Source organism: Panthera uncia, chromosome B4 (genome assembly GCF_023721935.1).
Source record: "Panthera uncia isolate 11264 chromosome B4, Puncia_PCG_1.0, whole genome shotgun sequence".
Classification (NCBI taxonomy): Eukaryota; Metazoa; Chordata; class Mammalia; order Carnivora; family Felidae; genus Panthera; species Panthera uncia.
Window position 1 is genome coordinate 80,685,528 of NC_064809.1, and position 19,564 is coordinate 80,705,091.

At 47.7% G+C, this 19,564-nt stretch overlaps 1 protein-coding gene across 6 annotated transcripts in view; it reads right to left on the reverse strand.

Annotated features, from left to right (window-relative positions):
- Positions 1-19,564, reverse strand: part of BAZ2A (bromodomain adjacent to zinc finger domain 2A) — a 35,835-nt gene that overhangs the window by 2,965 nt on the left and 13,306 nt on the right. For 4 of the 6 annotated variants that reach the window (XM_049627335.1, XM_049627336.1, XM_049627338.1 and 1 more), the window contains 27 exons: positions 16,298-16,435; positions 14,127-14,720; positions 13,061-13,246; positions 12,244-12,462; positions 11,324-11,812; positions 11,126-11,186; positions 9,458-9,566; positions 9,190-9,291; positions 8,820-9,030; positions 7,432-7,532; positions 7,038-7,103; positions 6,620-6,853; positions 6,218-6,472; positions 5,624-5,838; positions 4,785-4,859; positions 4,389-4,569; positions 4,223-4,282; positions 3,886-4,030; positions 2,684-3,342; positions 2,305-2,527; positions 2,060-2,215; positions 1,801-1,952; positions 1,350-1,639; positions 1,119-1,251; positions 881-1,027; positions 270-496; positions 6-149 (listed from right to left, as the gene is read on the reverse strand). In XM_049627335.1, the coding sequence (XP_049483292.1) occupies positions 6-149; positions 270-496; positions 881-1,027; positions 1,119-1,251; positions 1,350-1,639; positions 1,801-1,952; positions 2,060-2,215; positions 2,305-2,527; positions 2,684-3,342; positions 3,886-4,030; positions 4,223-4,282; positions 4,389-4,569; positions 4,785-4,859; positions 5,624-5,838; positions 6,218-6,472; positions 6,620-6,853; positions 7,038-7,103; positions 7,432-7,532; positions 8,820-9,030; positions 9,190-9,291; positions 9,458-9,566; positions 11,126-11,186; positions 11,324-11,812; positions 12,244-12,462; positions 13,061-13,246; positions 14,127-14,720; positions 16,298-16,433 (5,570 nt within the window). In that variant the 5' untranslated portion in view covers positions 16,434-16,435. Of the gene's footprint in view, positions 1-5; positions 150-269; positions 497-880; positions 1,028-1,118; positions 1,252-1,349; positions 1,640-1,800; positions 1,953-2,059; positions 2,216-2,304; positions 2,528-2,683; positions 3,343-3,885; positions 4,031-4,222; positions 4,283-4,388; positions 4,570-4,784; positions 4,860-5,623; positions 5,839-6,217; positions 6,473-6,619; positions 6,854-7,037; positions 7,104-7,431; positions 7,533-8,819; positions 9,031-9,189; positions 9,292-9,457; positions 9,567-11,125; positions 11,187-11,323; positions 11,813-12,243; positions 12,463-13,060; positions 13,247-13,891; positions 14,101-14,126; positions 14,721-16,297; positions 16,436-19,564 lie in introns of those variants that run through there. The other 2 variants (XM_049627339.1, XM_049627341.1) reach the window with 2 other exon arrangements.

Below are 19,564 nucleotides of genomic sequence, written 5' to 3' on the forward strand. Positions count from 1 at the left end.
CCTACCCTCCCCGGAGCAGTCGCTCCCGCATGGTGGAAAAATCCATAGGGTTTTTGATGATGCGCCGGTACCCGCTCACCAAACGTGGGTTCACAGGCTCCAGGAAAGGCCAAGCTGCGTCATGGGACTCCATCTCCATCAAGATAATCCTGTCATTTCATTAAAGGGACAGAGAAGGCTGCATCACAGGAAGCACATACCCTGACTCCTCTTAGCCCTTTACTGAGGCAAAGGTAGAGCCAGAAGTCCCCAGAATTCATTCAACTCACTCGCAAAATGTGAGATCACTGTGGTGGTTCCGCATGGAGAGTCGCCGCCGCTTGGAGGGGGACAGCCCTTCTTCTGAGTACCGGGGCGCCGCTGGGCTTTCTCGACCCCTTGACAGTACCCGGCGTCGGCGGCCATCCCCCTCTGGGAAGTTCAGCTCATAACTACTTTTCCGCTTCTGGCCTCGTTTTGGGAAACCAGGCTTCTGAGTGAATCCTCCCTCTACCTGCTGAGGATGGGAAAAGGTGAGATGAGTAACAGCTGGACGAGTACTCGCTTACCCTCCAGTTCATTACAATCCCTGCTTGTCTAAGTGTGATTGAGGCTTCGAAATACTTCCACACATGTGCATCTATTCATGTAAGCCAATAAAGGAGGTAAAAGGAAAAAGTATAATCATGAGGAAAGCAAGTGAGGCTACAGAATTTAAGTGACTTTTCCAAAGAAGGACCAGAAAGAACCCAGGTCTCCCAGCACCCAGCCTGGAGCTCTTTCCAAGGAGAGACTGTGGCATGGTAAGAAGTGGTTATCTGTAGGACTAGTAACAAATGGGGTGAGAAAGAAAACCTCTGACTTCTGCTTAGAAGTGGGAATGAGAAAGCAGAAGCCTTACCTGGGCCAAACATACTGCACAGAACCAATCTCCTTCTGGGACAGCCTCCATCTTGGGCCGATGGCAGTAAATGTGGCAGCCGCGGTCACACCCATCACAAAGCAGAAGAAACTCATCATTGTCACCCTTCCGGCAGACGAGACAGGTCTAGACCCAGGATATGAAGAGGCGAGGTGAGCCCTCAAGCCTCTGCCTGCTAGTGACCCCACCCACCCGGCTGGCTGTCCCAGCTTCTTACCACTTTGTTGACGGACTTCTCCCAGGCAATCGACCTCTCCAGCTGGCCCAGGCACAAGCACACCTGGGCTGCACTCCTGCACCGCTCAAGTGTCTGTCGCCATGCTCGAATGCGAGGGGTGATCTCATATGATCTGGGGGGAGAAGGTGGCGATCTTTGGATGAGGAGCAGGACCCATTAAACTTACCCCTTCTCCCCCAAGACTGAGAATGGGCGAGAGGGATCACTCACATCTCTGTAGTGGTGCACTGGGGGGCACTACTGGGCGTGCTGAGCAAGGCCTTCTCTAGCACCACCTCATGAGCTGGCCAGAGGGGCTCCCGTAGATACCGCCGCTCCACATTCTGCTCCAGGGCAGCCAGCCGCATCACAGCCAGGTCCAGAGGGTTGGTAGTTTTACGCTGGGGTGCCAGTCCTTCCCTACCTCGACCTCTCCAGGTGATATCCTCCTGAGAGTCAGGTAGATGCTCACAGTAGGACAAGTCTTCACGAGTAGAGTCTGGGCTGGGACAGGTCCAGCCCTGCAGGTGGGAGAGAGGAACAAAACTCATTGTAAATAAGCATAGAAAAAAAGCATCATAAGAGGTCACTTGTGAAGTGAGGACCCAAGGTTTTTCCTAACAGAGTCCAAGAGATGAACACCTCCCCCTCAACTTCCTAGCCGGTGCCAGCCCCAGTGTACCCGAATCTGCAGATCAGACAGGATAACCCGCTGTTCCAGCTCCTCTACCCACTGAAGCACAGCCAGGTCTGTTTCATAGGTCTTCTCTTTGGGGCACCAGCTCATAATCCCTTCTTGAAAGGCAGGTAGCTGACTGGGCTCAAAGATGGGGTCTGAGAACACAGAAGACAGAGGGAAAGGCCCATCAATCAGGCTCTTGTCCACAGCAGCAGCTCAACATTTACTCTTGGCTCTTCAGCTTTGGGTCAAAGTATCTTACCAGTTGAAGGTCGTAGGCAGACTTCCTGTAAGAAGTCCCTGTGCTTGTTTAGGTGTTTGTGAAGTGCCTTTTCTCGGATGCCTCGGGGGTGCAGGGCCTTGAGCGTGGCATCCAGTGTCTCAGGATCTTGGATGCACCACCAGCCAGAGCACATCTCTGTGAAGATTTTACGTGTGGGGGTGGGGAGTGGGGAACTAGCTATGAATTCCATGGCCTCTATCTGATGCCACCCCAAGGGTACTCACCTGCAGGGACGGGCTGGGCAGTCAGCTGGGTTAGATAACGCTGCTCTATCTGTTTGAAGAACTTACTGGGGGGTCTCCCTCTCCGTTTTGGCTGTCCTAGCCCTGTGAGACTCTGTGGTGTTCCCCCAGGGTCTCCTGCTCGCCTCTTAGCGGCCATCCCAGGTAAAGGGGTAGAAGAGAGCTGCACTGGAGAACAGGGGTTGGCAGCACTGGGTCTACTCATCTGTGAGATGAAACGTAAGGAGATGAGGGTATTTTAGTGTTTAGAGGAACCTAATGGCCCTACCCCTTGCCCCAGCTTCAGCAACAGCCCGCACGCAAGCAGTGGAGCCTGTAGCAAGATGAAGTCAATTGCATACCACTAATTCTGGCCACTTACTGGCTTGGAAGAGGCAGGTTGCTGAGGGGAGAGTGTAGGCTGGTCCTCAGAAACTGCAGGGGGTGGTGTAGGGGCAGCATTGCAAGGCATCTGGGCTGAGAAGTTAAACCAGGGAGCTTGAGAATCGGGGATGGATTCTGCCTCATCAGGCTCTGGCTCCTCCAAGGGCTGTGTTGGGGTTGGGTCCAGTTTTCCAGGGCTGCTGTCAGGTGTGAGGACTGAGCTGCTCAGTAGGGAGCCATGGCTCTGAGTCTGGCTCAGCCAAGACAGGAAAGCTGACTGGCTGAGGTCATGCTGGCTCTGACCCAAGGACAAGGGGGAGCCTTCTGGCTCCAGGAACCCATTTTGGGATTGGGGATGGAGCTGAAGCTGGGGTTGGGGCTGAGCATGAGCCTGAAGCTGAGGATGGGGCTGAATTTCAGGCTGAAGCTGGGCATCAGGCTGTTCTGAACCCTGACCCCTAACAGGGGATTTAAGGTGCCTAGGTTGCATAGACCCAGGCTTAGTTTTCCGAGGTCGGCCTCGGGCCCGGGCAGGAGTACTGGCAGAGGTGCTGGAGCCAGCTAACTCCTTCTTCAGAGAGAAGGGGGCTGGGCTGGGGGCTGGATGGGCTGCCACTTTTAAGGAGTCAGTTTCCTGCTTTATCACATCCTCAGGAACTGTAAAGAGAAAGTGAAGAGCTTAAGACATACACTGATATATAAGGAGAAAGAAAGAGTGAATAATACTGGATATACATTTTATTTTTCTCTCGGACTTAATCCCCCTGCCCTGCCCCCTCCTCGGCTTGAGATTCAGTTGGGAACAAGTTGTTATGCCAATAAACAAAGTATCTGGGAAAGAAACACTATTCTCAAGTAATCATCAGAAGTAGCATAATCATAAGCTAACATTCATTAAGAACCAGACAGATGTAAAACGCTATCCTAAGAACTAACTCATTCTAATCCTCTCAATCACCCTATGAAGTACACATACTATTATTATCTCCGCTTTATAAATGAAGAAACTGAAGCATATAGCTAGTTGGTAAATGGCAGAGCAAGTAGGTAGGAAGTCTTACTCCAGAGCCTGTTCTTTTAACCACTATAGTACACTGATTTTCATAAAATGAAAAAAGCCCAAAAAGACTAGATAGAAGAAAGGGAACTGGTTAACTTTGGTTAGACAGGACTCAATTCAGGCTCCCATGAAATACCTACCTAAGCTCTCCTCTGTTCCTTCCACAAAGATACCAGCCAAATAGGGCAAGACCCAATAGCGGCGTCTGTAGCGGTCCTGACCCAAGGAGACTGCCCGAAGCATCTGGGATGAATGAAGCAGCTTTTTTCGAAAGAAGAGCTGACGCTGGGTAGGCAGCGGAAAAAGAAGATGAATAAAAAACACATTTCCAAAGAGTAACTCTGTCCGATACATGGGAAAAGGGCAATGGCTCTCAGCTTCCCTATAAAATTGATACCATCTGGGACCCCACTCATAAGGTGATCAAATCTCTTGCAGCCCACATCTCCAGCTCCTGGGAGGTTAGGAGCACAATACCTTGCTGAGTTTTTCTATTTGGCGCTCTAGCTCTGGGATGCTTGATGCTGTGGCATCAACCTGAAAAAGAAACAAATGGACAATGAGAGAAAGGGAATTATTAGAATCAAGAAAGAGAAAAAAAATCGGTTTTCTAACTCCACTGTCCTCAATGTGTGGCTAGTACCTCTCCATCTCTTCGACCCCTACGGCCATGGATAGTCGCCACAGTCTCTTCCTCTTCCTCTTCCTCCATGCCACTGGTCTCCTCCATGATTCGAGAACTGCGCCTCCGCCCCAGGCCCTCCTCTGGCCCTTGCATCTCTACCTCCGGTCGCCCAGTTCGCTTGGCCAGAGCAGTTTTCAGTCTTGAAACAGATTAAAGGAAGCTGTGGTGAGGAACTTGAGACTGCCACAAAAGGAACACCTGGAATCTAAGCCATCCTGAGCCCTGGGGTAAGATCCCGGCCCCAGGGGAGAGGATATGCGCAGCATCGAGTTCCAGGCAAAAGGAAGTCTTGGCTATGCTTCACCCTTTTCCCCTTCTCTCCTCTCTGGGCTCCATCCTCTGTCCTGTGCCTACCTCCGGAGCCGGCCTTCAACAATCCACTTGTTTTTCCTGTAGCTGGACATACTCTCCAGAGTCTTGTCAATCTCACTGGAGGAGAACAGGGAATGAGATTTTGAGGTAGAAGTGGTAACAAACACAGAAAAGAAGGGAGACTCAAGGGTGAAGGGGCTGTAGCTGAACAGGAGTTTCATCCTAGAAGGGCACCTGGGTGGCTCAGTCAGTTAAGCTTCCACCTTTGGCTCAGGTCATGATCTCATGGTTTTTGAGTTTGGGCCCCACATGGAGCTTGCTGTCAGCGCAGAGCCTGCCTCTGATCCTCTGCCTCCCTCTCTTTCTGCCCCTCCCCTCCTCCCCGATCGGAGGCTTTCTCAAAAATAAAAATAAACGTCGGGGCGCCTGGGTGGCTCAGTCGGTTAAGCGTCCGACTTCGGCTCAGGTCATGGTCTCACGGTCTGTGAGTTCGAGCCCCGCGTCGGGCTCTGTGCTGACAGCTCGGAGCCTGGAGCCTGCTTCCGATTCTTTGTCTCCCTCTCTCTCTGACCCTCCGCTGTTCATGCTCTGTCTCTCTCTCTCAAAAATAAATAAACATTAAAAAAAAATAAATAAATAAAAAATAAAAATACACGTTAAAAAAAAAAAAGAAAAGAAAAAAGGAGTTTCATCCTACAGCCTAGGTTGGATAAAAGTCTTAGATTCTCCCTGGGAAGGTACGAAGATACAGTCCCAAGTTGCTCCAGCATCTCCAGAGCATGGCAGTGGATACACCCACCACACACTTCAGGATGGCTAAACTCCTCCCCTTCTCGTTCCCACCAAGGCATACAGTAACCTTCCCCACCCCAGCCCCTCACTTGATGATGAGCGTGGAACCGTTGAGCTCATGTACAAGGAAGGCCAGGACAGCAGCCTTCTGCTGGGGTGGCTGGGCCTGAAAAGGCTGGGTGCGCAGGCTGTCACAGAGGGCTGGCTCCACTCCATACGCCATGAGGAAGCAGCGCAGGATCTCAGACACATTGTCTCTTGTCAGTGGGATCTCAGACACCTTCTCTCCCAAGATCTTTAAGGACTGTTTGGAGGAGAACAGAATAGGACTTACAAGAAAAAGTGGAACAACACAAGTTGAGAGAATCTGGAATAAGAAAATACACTAGGAGACAACTATGAGGTGAGAAGAGGTAAAGAATGAAAGTTGCTAAGATGTGATGAGAAGACAAAGAAAAGGTACAAAAGGAGTAAAACTAAAGGAAAATAAAATAAGCCGAGGGAAGTCAGAAAGAAAAACAGAAGAGAAAATATAAGGAAAACAGAAATAAGAAGAAATCAGATCTCCCTTCACTTGCCCTCATTTAGGGAGGGGCTTTCATATGTTTAACTAAAAGAGAAAACAAAACTGAGACAAAGCCCTGGATCCCAGGCTCCCCAACCCATCTGGGAAAGGCCCTCACCTGACAGTAGGAAGGCAAGCCAGGATCATAGAGCGCAGCCTTCAGGAGCCGCACCAGCAGATCTTGCACCTCACCCAGGCTGTCGCCTTGACACAGGAGTCCCTCCTGTAGGACCCCCAGGCTTGGTACATCTTTGGCAGGGTCAAAGCCCAGCACCTTGCCGAAGCTATGCAGGAATTCCACGATGGTCAAGCAGTCTGAGAAGGCCCCACTGGGCAGGATCAGACCAGGGATGCGTGAGAAGTCAGGTAGAGGCTGTAAGGATAAAAGTGGTAGGGTTGTCAAACATAACTGAAGGCAACAGTCCGGGTATCTAGGAAGTTCTTCCTTGAATGGAAATGTCCGCACAACTGGCCCTTCTAGAACCCAGAAACCCAGAACCTGTTACTGTCCCCTCACTACCTGATGGTCAGTCAGACACATATCCTCTGTGGGCTTCTTCATCTCCTCCAAGATCATCTGCTGCCTCTGCCGCTCCTCCAAGCGCCTCTGCATGGCCAGCGTTTTATCTGCTTTACAGGCTGACTTGCCTTTGGCCACTTCCTCCTTTTCCTTCACTTTTACCTTCTCTTTCTTCTCTCTCTTCACTTTCTCCTTCAGTTTTTCCTGCTTTGTCTTTACCTTCTCCTTCTCCACCTACTCACCCAAGGGAGAGAGGAACCAAGAGTTCCATAAAGATTCCAGTCACCACCCTTCCCTGGTCCCCATCCTCCCGACCTCAGAACCCACAAACATGGCTATAAAACAAGACCAACTCACACATGTCTTGCAAAATCAGTTTGGTGACTTCAAAGTTATACTTGTGTGTACATGCACCTACCTTGGGTTTCTTCTTAGCTTCCTTCTGCTTTAAGCTCTTGGTCTCTTGTTTCCGCTTGTTTCTGGCCTGTAAACCATAAGGGAAGTCATTTCTCCTCAAACTCTGAAAGCATCTCTGCTTGGGCTAGGATTCAAAAACAGACAAGGGTGCTGGGGAGGAGAGGTGAGAGATGGGATGAGGGGTTGGCAATGGATCAATTCTCTCACCCTGGAGTTACCCATGTGATTCTCGAACAAGCCCAATTTTCTAAATCAAGCCCCCCAAAATTCCAGGTAATGAAGGTATGCTGCTACATGAGGTGGGGAGGTGGCAAATGAGGGAGAAGGAAGAAGAGACAACAAAGCAGACTGTAGGAAAAGCTAACCCACTGTGTAATCTCTCTGATGTCCCTCACCTGCCCTTGGACAGTAGACTGACACTCTCCTCGTTGTACCTTCTGCTTCATCTTCTTCTTGATTTTAGTCATCTTTGCTTTATCCTCCTCATTCAGTGTTTCTGTGAGGGCAGAAAGAAAAATGAAGGGTGTGGCAGATAGAGCTCCAGCATTCAGAGTAGCACATGCCTGTCACAAAGCTGGCTTCCCAAGCAGCTCCCTGAAAAATCTAAAAGTTTGGTTTTTAGTACACATAAGAAAATGTTGGGGGCGGGGGAGGGGGGGGGAATGTAGAAGAGACACTGGCTGTGGGGTAGCACAAAAAACTCAAATGGTATCTCCTGTCCAGAAGTCCCAGCCCCTAAAACAGGTGGGACTACTTTAGAAGGGGTCCTAGAAGCCCCAACAGAGTAGCTTTGTAGCCCATCTTTCTCCCAGGCTACCCAACAAGGGCAGCTACCCACACACTGATTTTAGAGCAGAGAAAGAAAACTGCCAGGGAAAGAGGGTCGTCTCCAAAGTTGGAGGCACCAATTAACAAAAAATGTGCCAGAAAGAAAGGGCTCAAGTAATGGACATCGCAGTAGAACTGGATCAACAGTGACATAACTATTGCTTATGTTCGGCTCTTATGCCTTACTCTACTAAAAAATACAAATTTCTTTGCTTTTGCAAGACTGCATATTGAAGTGGAATGCTGCAAACAATAGAATATTTTAGAATTGATGTTCTTGATAGCATAATACATATTCTATTCTGGCATGGACACACTACCAGCACCACAGCTATACAGCAGCCCTCCAAATTAGATAGATACATCTGCAGATAAACCAGTATACACTTCTAGTAAAATGTGTCTTGCTCCAAGTCATGTGGTCAGAATGTGGCAGAGCTGGAACTCTGAAGAGGAGTCAGAAGACTTTTTTTCAAATTTTTTCAAATTCTTCACTCTACAGCAGGGTACATGCAATATTTATTGAAAAATTACACATATTACCTGTCTATCCACTAAAACAGCATGAATAATCTTTAGATTCAGATGTGAATTCTGAACCTCCATGATGGTGGCAATGAGTAAGGTAAAAGTGTACAACCCAAACCAATAAGCCAAGGAGCTAAAAGATGGCAAGAAAGGACATGGAAGCCCTCTCCTCTCCTATCAACATCTGGGGACTGCCCAAGGCTCCACTAGGATAAGCAATTCAAGAAGAAACTGGTTGTTAAAAAAGTACCACAAAAGCGCTGGGACCCTGGTGCTGCTTTCCAGGGAGGAGAAGGTGATTCAGAAGGTTCATTCTGTCCAGACAATATCAGTCATGCTCCTGAGAAACCCAGGCATCAGCAAGTCCTTAACATTTCTAATACTTCACATAGCAAGCAGAATCCTAAAGTAAGAAACACCACTGTACCTTGGGCCTCCAGTTTCTTTAGGAGGCGGTTATCTGTCTTATTCAACAGCTCAGTGATTTTGACCTTCGGTGGCCGACCTCGTCCCCGTTTCACCTTGGGGACTTCCTTAGTCTTGGCCTTCTCAGTGTTTCGAGGTCGGCCCCGTTTCCCCGTAATTGCCTGAATCCTGGAAGGGATCTCCTCTGCTGAGAGCTGCACCCACTGCAAGCCCTAAGGTAACGAAGAAACCTGTTATAATGTGAGGGTGCAAGCCACCAGATCCTTGAATCATTCAATGCCCAGAACCTCCAAACCCCACAAGAGGAAGCTACAGCTTGTCCACCAACTCTTTCTCAGAGACAAAAGTGTATTTAACCCTGCAATGTGCACCTCTGGTGTGTCTCTCTCTTCAAAGAAATCTCCAACAGGCATACGGGGACTGAAACTGAAGTGCTCACGACGGACATTGTGTACCACGTTGCGGCTCAGGTACTAAAAGGAGAAGGAAAAGTGGCATTAATGAAGTCACAGCCCTATCATGCCTTGGTCCAGCAATAGCACAAGGATAAGCCAAAGAGCAGAAAATGCTAGCCTGTTGCCACTGGGCCCAAGAAAGGGGCCTGTGCTTCCCTTAAAAAGCCCGTGAAAGCTACATTACCTTGATCACTTCTGGGAACTGTTTCATCCTCTTCCCACAGGGGCCATAATACCATGTCTCCCCCTGCCATCGGTGGCTACCCTTCTTGATGCGCACCTCTCTCCGCCACCTGCCAGAGAAGCACACGTGCCCTGCCGCCAGGTCACACCCCTACCCACACACAAGCCACCCCAGGAGCCAAGCCCACTGAGATGACCCTCCCTGCATCTGTCTCGCTAGAACTGCATGTAGACGCAAACAGCATGAGACACAAACTTGGCTGGAAAGCAGATCCACAAATCCCTCAGGGCCTTGGAGAAAAGTAACCCACCCAACTACGTGTGCCCAGAAAGACCTCCACTCCTGCCTTTACATAAAGTCAGTATAATGAGCAGCCAGGAACCCCCTCCCTGATGCCATTCATGGCAATGTCTGGGTTTCCAGCAAAGAGGAAGAAGACTTGAGGGAGTAAAGGCAGAAAAGACAGGTGGGGAGGCAAGCAGAAGAGTAAACTTGCTGCTGACTCCATGAAATGCCTTCATAGGCCAAGGTTTAGTGAGGAACTCTGTTCTGAGAAACAGATTATTCTAAGACTAAGCCCTATCTTTCTCTCAAAACATTAAGCAGAATTCTGGGACTCCTGGGTGGCTCAGTCAATTGGGCTTCCAACTTCAGCTCAGGTCATGATCTCACAGTTTGAGTTCGAGCCCTGCATCTGGCTCTGTGCTGACAGCTAAAACCTAGAGTCTGCTTCAGATTCTGTCTCTCCCTCTCTGTCCCTCCCCTGCTCGCACTGTGTGTGCCTGTCTCTCTCTCTCAAAAATCTATATTAAAAACCAAATCAACCCTTTAAGCAGAACTCAGACTTGGTGACCACAAGTAGCCTAGAGGGGTGGGAGTGGAGAAGATCAGGAAGGCAGTTATTCTTATAAGTCCCTTGATGTCAACTGGCTTGCTCATTCTGGTCAAATACCATTCCTGCCCTTATCTCTCCAAAGAGCATTAAAAAAAAAATAAATGAATGAATGAATGAATGAATGAATAAATAATCCCAATTTATCAGAACTCAGCCATTCCTCATTCACTGCTATCCCTTCTCTTTTTTTTTTTTTTTTTAATTTTTTTTTTCAACGTTTTTTTTTAATTTATTTTTTTTTTGAGACAGAGAGAGACAGAGCATGAACGGGGGAGGGGCAGAGAGAGAGGGAGACACAGAATCGGAAACAGGCTCCAGGCTCCGAGCCGTCAGCCCAGAGCCTGACGCAGGGCTCGAACTCACGGACCGTGAGATCGTGACCTGGCTGAAGTCGGACGCTTAACCGACTGCGCTTAACCGACTGCGCCACCCAGGCGCCCCTGTCCCTTCTCTAAGCATATAAAACAAGTCAGCTAATTTGGATATCTGAGCTCTAGGGTCACCAGCGGACTTTGGAAAAGATAACAGCTGCAGCCCCTGGAGCAAAAAAAAAAGTAGCCACTAGATGAGGGAAGAATAGGTGAGGGGAGGCAGATGCTGGGAGAAGAATAGCCTAAGAATGTCAGGCATTATCATTGCAGATAACTGTCCTTTAATCCATTCTTGTCTAGCCCATTCCTCTCCATCTCAGAAGAGATGACCTCTCTCCTTCTTCCTAGAGTCATTCGTTAAATTTGTCAAGGTCAACATATGGAACAAACTAGAGCATTTACCCATGCTGGAGGGGAAGACGAACTTCTTCTGGGGTAGCAATACGTCTCCTTAGGACATCACCTTGGGAGGAAGACAAGGAATATCGAGTTAAGAATTCAAGCAAAACAGGGAAGGCCAGCAGGGAAGGGCTAAATGTCACATAGGACAGAAACTTTTCTTGGAACTGGCTAGGAGTAAAACAGAATCTGGACACTCACCACTACCAGAAGTAGTGACTCCTTCTCCAGTGATTTCCTCCAGGTCGGCAGTGGTTTCAGGGAGGCTGCTGACATCTTTATCTGCCGGGGAGGCTGTTGGGAGGACAGCTGCTGGGGAAGCTGCAGGGGACACTTTTGGGGAGGTCACCGGGGAGGCCGTCAAGGAGACTTCTGAGGAGACTGGTGGAAGGGCTGCTGAGGAAGTTGGAGAGACAGCTGGGAATGCTGCTGGAGAGATGACTGGAGAAACTTCTGGCGAAACTGCTGGGGAGACTTCTGGAGAGATTTCAAGGGAGGCTGCTGGCGAAACTGCCAGGGAGATTGCCGGGGAGGCTGTTGGTGGGGCTGCTGGTGAAGTTGCTGGATGGAGCTGAATAGTGGATGACTGGTCAGGGGCTGGCTGGGTCAGAGATGGTGGGAAGTCTGAAGACTGAGTCTCCATTTCTTCCTGTTCTGCATCACTACCATTGTTCAGGTCAAAGGTGTTATCTGGAATTGAAAGGGATAAGATGGATAAGAAAAAATAGTGTCCTACAAAGAAAGAGAATCTACTCAGTCAAACCTAGACTAAGCTAAACAGAATTACTTCCAGTGCTTTCCCCTGGGGTTGGAAAATGAGAAGTAGCCTCTGGCTATCCTCCCCAACCATTCATGAAGGTCAAAGAGCAAAGATGCTGCTGTCACTGTGTGAAGAAGTACCTTCTACCTGGAGCCAGTAAGGCCCCTGGCCTTTTTCCTCCTTTCCCACAAGTTCTTCTGGGTGAGGGCAGAAGTCAGAGTGTAACAGCCTATGCCTTTAGTCTATCCCATAGCCCCCTCAGCTCCCAGCAAGGCACCCACCCCTAAGACTATAACTATGGAACTGGCTCTCTCACCTTTTCCTGGGCCACAGACTCTCTGTCCTACCTCTCTTCACTTACCTTGCAGGACAGACTCCCCAAGGACAGGTGGAGAGGTGGGGCTGGCAAAGATAGAGGCTGAAGTTTGACTGTCATCTGCCAGGAGACTGAAGGCAGTGGCGTTATTGAGGGAAGGGCAATCAAGGGCAGAAATCACAGGGCTGTCCTCAAGAGGCAGCTTGTCCTCTGTACCCATCAGCTCCGTGTCATCTATACCATAGAGTCCTCCACTCACTGGCTCTTCAGGATGTGGAAAAATCAGAAAACAAGATTTAAGAAATACTGGTATTATATCCCAATTCTAGTTCCCATCTTTCTAATATTAAATTAAGGACGTATCACAGGTCTCTCCCTGAAACAGTAGTCACCAGACTTTAGGGATTGTAAAAGCTTGAAATAGAAATGAAGGGAAAAGCATTGACTCTGTATTAACCCACACACCAACGGAAAATTCTAGCATCCATCACAAAATAGGCCTTTCTTATATTTCAGTGGGGTAAAAGGTAATTATTCACTGGCAACAGTTTCCTTTCTAGTTACTGAGAACTCAAATAGCCCAACTGTGTGGTAATAAGTCCTTATCCAGTGAATTATTACAGCTCAGGGCTCTTGGCCAAAAGGAACACTAGGAGAGAACCTGGGAAATGAACCAATTCAGCTCAGAGTGCAGTTGGCCCAGTCAGCCAGTGGCATGAACCTGTGGTTGGCCACAGAATTATCTGGAGGCCCCAATGCCCCAAATTCCTAAATACTTTCCCTGGTTTACTATCTCTTCTAGGTGACAGAGCTGGCTACCTTCTGCATGGACATATTGAATGGAACCAGCCTCCAAGCCTACCCGGTGCCAGAGGGTTGAAGGGCTCCAGAGAGACTTCACTGAGGATTGGAGTGTCTTCCAGTTGATCAGGAAGATGTGAAGGATCATCTAAGCAGCTCACTGTGGGGTCAGGGACCAAGACTGAGACCTCTTGGTGTAATGATTCCACAGAAGGGACAGAGCCATTGTAGCCACACATCTTCAGTTCTAGGAAATCCCAGAAGAGGGCAAAAGTCAAAATCAGGGCCTTAAACTGGTTCATTCAGCTACAGTAGACAGCCAGTCTTTGCTAGAGGGATGTTCATTCTTTCAGTAATTAGGGGTACCAGTTTTATGTCGGATTCCCAATCATACCAAGATACTCTAGTGAGCAGTGCTAGTAAAATCCTATTGCAGGTAAAGAGAAGGGAGAAGAGAGTGGGGTCTGAGACAAGAACCCTGTCATGTTCTCAGCTATTTCCCCCATCTAGTGGGAACAGGTGGTAAACAGAGAAAATACCCCGTGATTTTACAGGGTGGTCACCCTTATATGTGGAATCAATAGCAAACTAAGCATTTATCTATTTTGAGGACAAAGATAAGAGGATTGTCACATGTACCAGTGCTTACAACAACAACAAGCAACAGGAAACTGAGTAAACAAGCAATGGTATGCTCTGCCTGTTTCTTCCCTCCTTCAGGTGTCAATCACTACTAGGGCTCAGCCCACTTTAGCAGCCCAGTCTGGCCTTGCCACAGCCAAGTCAAAATTGGCCTCAATGCCCCCTGCTAAAGCCCCAACCCCTTCCTATATTTTGGAAGAAGCCCTTCTTGATGCAGGGTGTCTGTTGGGGCTGTTTCAGGCTCGCCCACCTGCCCTCTCCAGGCCAGCAGCTCTGCATGAGCTTGAAATAATTTGCACTCCCACTCTCGAGCTGGTGCTGCTGCCACAAAAACACCAGCCACTTGGCTCTGCTAATCACCAACATGCAAATCAGCCTCCACTGCAGAGAGCTGGAAAGACAAGTTTTCCTCACCTCAAAAAGCCACTGCCCCCCACAGACCCCTTTTTCCTCTCCCAACCCAACTCACAGAGCCATAGTTATACCTGGCTGCTCTTCTTCCAGCTCCAGGCTGCCTACCAAGCCAGTGCCATTCTCTGCCACAACTGAAGTCAGCTCCTTTTCTGCCGCCTCATTGGGATGGATACCACTGCCTACCTCCTGGGAGGGTGCAAAGGTCTGGATGCTGGATCCCAACATAGGAGAAGTCTGTGGGGAGGTGAAAAAACTAGGGGGTCCATTGGGCATCACCTCAAAATTCTGGTCAGGAAAGGAATCATACAGTTCCTGTGAGTCGAAGTTAAGCCCCATGGGACTCTGGGTACCGTTGGCCCAGAACTCTTGGCTCCCAGCCCGAAGGTTAGTGTTGTGACTTGGGGATGAAGGTTGCCGGCTGCCCCCAAGGATGCCGTTGAGTGGGTATTGTCCCCCCGAGAACTGGGAGAGAAGGGGTGGGTCCTTGAGGTTGCTGCCAGGATTGGCAGATGGGTACTGTGAGTAGTTCCAGAGACAGTCGTAGGCCACGCTGGGGTGATGGAGGTGTGAGGTGCTGGAGGAGTGGGGAGCAGAGTTCAAAATCCCTGAAGTAGTAGTGTGAGATACAGTAGATAAGCCATTAACATTCACATCCCCATTCAAACCTGGCAGAGAAAGAGGAAAAAGGGTCAGTTACAGATATGTATGCAAGTAACTCTACCACCTCTACCAAAAGAACAGCACTGACTAGAAAAAGGGAAGGTGAAGGGGAGGGGGATTCCCCCTCCACTATATTTATAGCTTTTCAGTCTCCAGGGAACACCAAACCCAGATGCTCCTGGATGTAAGCTTAGCAACTGCTTCTGAGGCTGCTGAGTAGGGGGCTGGGGAGCTCTCCTGGCCTACCACAGGAGCGACCAGCAGAGAGCTGGCTGCTGCTGCTGCTCAGGGTTTTTTTATTTTTTTATATGAAGCTGCCTGCAGACTCCCTACAGTGACTTGCATTCTTCTCCACCCTCATTCCCTAGAGGAATTCTTCCCTTGGAAGTGGCATGACTGAATTCTCCAGGCCCCCTCCTTACCCCAGAGCCTGTTTGGCCCCACAGTGGCACCAGAAGGGACAGCCTCCACCTCACTGGCACATGCAGATCCAGCACTTTGTGCTGGGCTAAGAATAGAATCTGCAGTCACCACAGCGGCAAGATCCCAACTCAGAAGGCTGGGCTTGGTCCCTCCCCATTGGAACTGGAGGGTAATATTGCAGGGGGAAAAAAAAAAAAATCACTGCGTGACTAGTACTACAGACTTCAGTTTTCAACACCAATGGCCACCTCTAGACTGGAGGACAATTCAAATAAAAGGAACCAGATACTAAAGAAGCTGAGGGGGAGGAGGGTCCTCAGTGTAATAAAGGAGCTTCTATCCGCAACCCCCTTGTGGAGAACAGAAGGGAGAGGTGGTTAAGTATAAGCCTACAGCAGTATTTTTCTGCTGCAAGGAAGGAGGAAACCATTTGGGCTTCTCTCTGCTTCCAAGCATAAAGTACCTGAGACCCAGGCAAGATTAGAGAAGTACTTGGCACAGCTATGGTACAGAACAATTGATAAGCCAAATCCAGGAAAAGACCTGATCCTGGCAGCAACACTTCTGTCTGGAATTATAGACGTTTCTCTCTAGGGAACTAGGTAAGCATTTAAAACTTCCCTGTCCCTATCTTCAACTCTCAAGGACAGGGGTGGCACACACACTTCAAGCATCTGCCCTCTTCTTTGCTACACAAACTGAAAGGCAAATACATCCCAATCTTTACCCAATCCCTCCACCCCCAATCCTAGGGCTGGCTTCTCCAAGCTTTAAAAACAGCTTCTCAGAGGGCTGGACCTTTATCTCTCTCATGGGTCCACAAGTAGTTATCAGAAGCAGTAGCCACCTCACCATTCTGGCAGTAGCCAGGGAACAGGGCTGACAGAAGAGCAGGCTAAGATGAAAAAACCAGGATGTTTTTCTAACCCTTTCCAACCTTAAGTCAAGACTAAGAGTATCACTTCATAAACCCCTAGAACTTGTTCTTAGAAACTTGCTTTCTCTCCAGCAGCTGAAGTTCTGAAGATTTACTTCCTCCCTCCCCACCTGGCAAGAAAAAGAGCTGTTGTGAGGTAGGGGAGCCAAATCTTATCCCATCAACCTGCTCTAAAGGAATGATGCCCACTCCCTCCCCAGGCCATGTGGCCCTCACACTCACTTTTCCCTTGCTGGGGGAAGTTCATGGGAGACCCGTTAGTGTAGAGGCCCTCCCCTGAGGAGGGAGAGGGTTTCAGTCCTGAGGCAGCAGGTGCAGGGGGAAGGCCAGTAAAGTTAAAATGGTCGTTTGCCTCCATTTCTGTAGGAGGGGAGAGAGAGGGGAAAAAAAATACTGGCGGTTAAACAAAGTTATGTCACCTGGAATCTTCTAGAGGGAATGCCCCCTCCCCTCCATCTACTTACCCTTCTCCTACCTAAGTACTGGGGAGTGTGTAAGGGTACAGGTTGAAAGATGAGGTGGAGGAAATATACCCCTAACTGGACAATGACCGTACAGAAACAGTCTTTTAAAGTCAGACTCATAGAGATACAGAGTTAGTGAGAAAAACCAAGCTATAAGCCTGAAGGAATCTTTCCCTTGTGTGAATCATACTTCTTAAACTTCCAGTTTAGGTTATCCCTCTATGTTAGATATTAACCCTCTATTATAACATTTTAACCTTCTCCATCCTTTTTTTTTTTTTTTCTTTTCCCCTCAAGGTAAGGCCAGAGTCCCATTCCCAGGGACCACAGAAGGTTCTCAAAGCCATCTTTTTGATAGGAAGCCATGGAGATGGGGGTTGTTGGCAGAAAAAGCATTTGATACATTTGCTGCTTTATTATTATACTTGAGTTAAATAATTTCCATGTTATCCTATCCACAGCCCTAAACATCTGAAGAAGATAGTATAGTACCTTAGCAAAGGAATATGGAAGGAATATATTTTAGGAAAGGGGACCATAATAGCAAAACTCAAATCGTCCAGCAACACTTCTACTCCTTTTTCATGGTTTTCTAAGAACATAGCTCAGAAAAATGTCAGAGGTGGAAAACTGATTAAAGAGGGTGTCCAAAGGAATATTGGTCTGTTATACCTATATGGTTACTTCCTAATGTTTTAGTTTTGTGGCTTAAATGTAAAGGGTGACAGAGAGAATAGCTGGACATCTTACATTTATAAAGGGTGGTGGCTCATTTGGGGGGCAGTATGGTTAAAAAGCTCCTCACCTTGTCCTGAATATGAGGTGATATACTACTAAGAAGAAGAAGAAGTAAAGCCCTTGGTCAGAATATATTTAACTTTGACAGAGCAAGGATAAGAGGAAAGAAAAGATGCAGAAGCCAGAATTATTGTAAAAGTCTGATACATCAATCAGATACCTATGATGTAGTAGTGCATATTAATTTGATATGAAAGAAACATGATCGGGGCGCCTGGGTGGCTCAGTCGGTTAAGCGTCCGACTTCAGCTCAGGTCATGATCTCACGGTTCGTGAGTTCAAGCCCCGCGTCGGGCTCTGTGCTGACAGCTCAGAACCTGGAGCCTGTTTCAGATTCTGTGTCTCCCTCTCTCTCTCTGACCCTCCACCGTTCATGCTCTGTCTCTGTCTCAAAAATAAATAAACGTTAAAAATAATAATAATAAAAAATAAAAAGAAACATGATCTGTCTTAATACAGAAAAAGCAACTCCTTGGGTTACTATGTTTTTAAAAAGGGCAGAAGAATTCAGGTAGAAAAATCTATTTATTTACTTATATTTTTAATAATGTTTTTTAAAGTTTATTTATTTCCAGAGGGAGAGAGAACACAGGCGCACATGTGAATGGGGAAGGGGCAGAGAGAGAGGGAGACAGAGAATCCCAAGCAGGCTCCGAGCTGGAACCCATGAACCACCAAGATCATGACCAGAGCCAAAAGTAAGAGTGGGACACTTAACCCACTGAACCACCAGGTGCAAGGTAGAAAGATTTCTTTATCAAGCTCCCAAGATGAGGCAATAAGCAAATCTAGATGACATTTTAAATAACCTCTTTTTAAAAAGAATCAGAAGTAAAACTTTTTAAAGAATTAAAAACATATATGACCATATGACCACTGCCCAAGGTTTGGAAAAATCATGTTTTTAAATACGCTAGATAGGGGCGCCTGGGTGGCGCAGTCGGTTAAGTGTCCGACTTCAGCCAGGTCACGATCTCGCGGTCCGTGAGTTCGAGCCCCGCGTCAGGCTCTGGGCTGATGGCTCGGAGCCTGGAGCCTGTTTCCAATTCTGTGTCTCCCTCTCTCTCTGCCCCTCCCCCGTTCATGCTCTGTCTCTCTGTCCCAAAAATAAAATAAAAAACGTTGAAAAAAAAAAATAAATAAATAAATAAATAAATACGCTAGATAACACAAATTAGACACCATTAGGTGTTCTAAGCATGAACTGTATTTATGACATGATAGCTAGAAGATTTTCCAGGCTAAATACCCTAATTGTCCCTACCTTTATCAATTTTAACTGAAATTAAAAAAAAATAAAATAAAAGCAATCTGTATTTTGTTGATATAAGAGGAAAAGTTTTTAGGATTGATCTGCTTCCCATCTTCACTCTAAAATAAGCAGCAGACCTAAACCTGCTGTGCGTCAAAGAAACTGGGTCTTACAGAGAAAAGACCTCAGGATCCCCCAGGATTTCCCTACAATTTAAAAAGGGCCACTCCTCAGTAATGAGGGATCTGAAAAATAAGCATCATGAGATTAGTGATCCTTCTGAAATGAAAGGAGGAAAGTTCATTCCCTAATCTTCTAGGTTAGGTTAGGTTCCTTCCAAAGCTTACATCACAGAGCAAAGAGGACATGCAGTAATTCATTTCGGAAGTCCTAGAAATGCTATTCCTGGAGAGCCAATCTCATTGGATCCCCACTTCTTTCCTCCCCCAGTTTTATGCATAGCCCTACCCCCCATGGTGTGTGTGTGACATATACACACCTTCTCTCCTATGTACACCAAAGGATATGCTTCCACTCAATGATAGGCCACAGTTCATTTTTCCAATTTCTATTTGAATCTGTGAGGAAACTAGTGACCTTCTCCTCTCTGCTACTCTGGGAGAGCACAGCATTTCCGGTCTCATAAATTACATACTAATAAGAATAAATGGATGGCTCACAGAAATCAGATAAGTAAAAGGAATGGGAAGTTATCTAGTGCCTGAGGTCTGTTTCCCCACTAGCCTCCACTGAAGGGTCATCAGGACCACAATTGCTTCATTTACAGGAAGATTCCTAGAAATATAAAATACTCTTTGTGCTGTGCAGTGAAAACAGCACAACATAGTGGGCTCTACATTCAAATCCCAACTCTACTACTATTAGCTGTGTGACCCTGGGCAAGTTACTTAATGTTGCTGAGCCTTAGTTTCAGGATTACTAAAAATTTTAGTACTCACCTCCATGGCTTGTGAG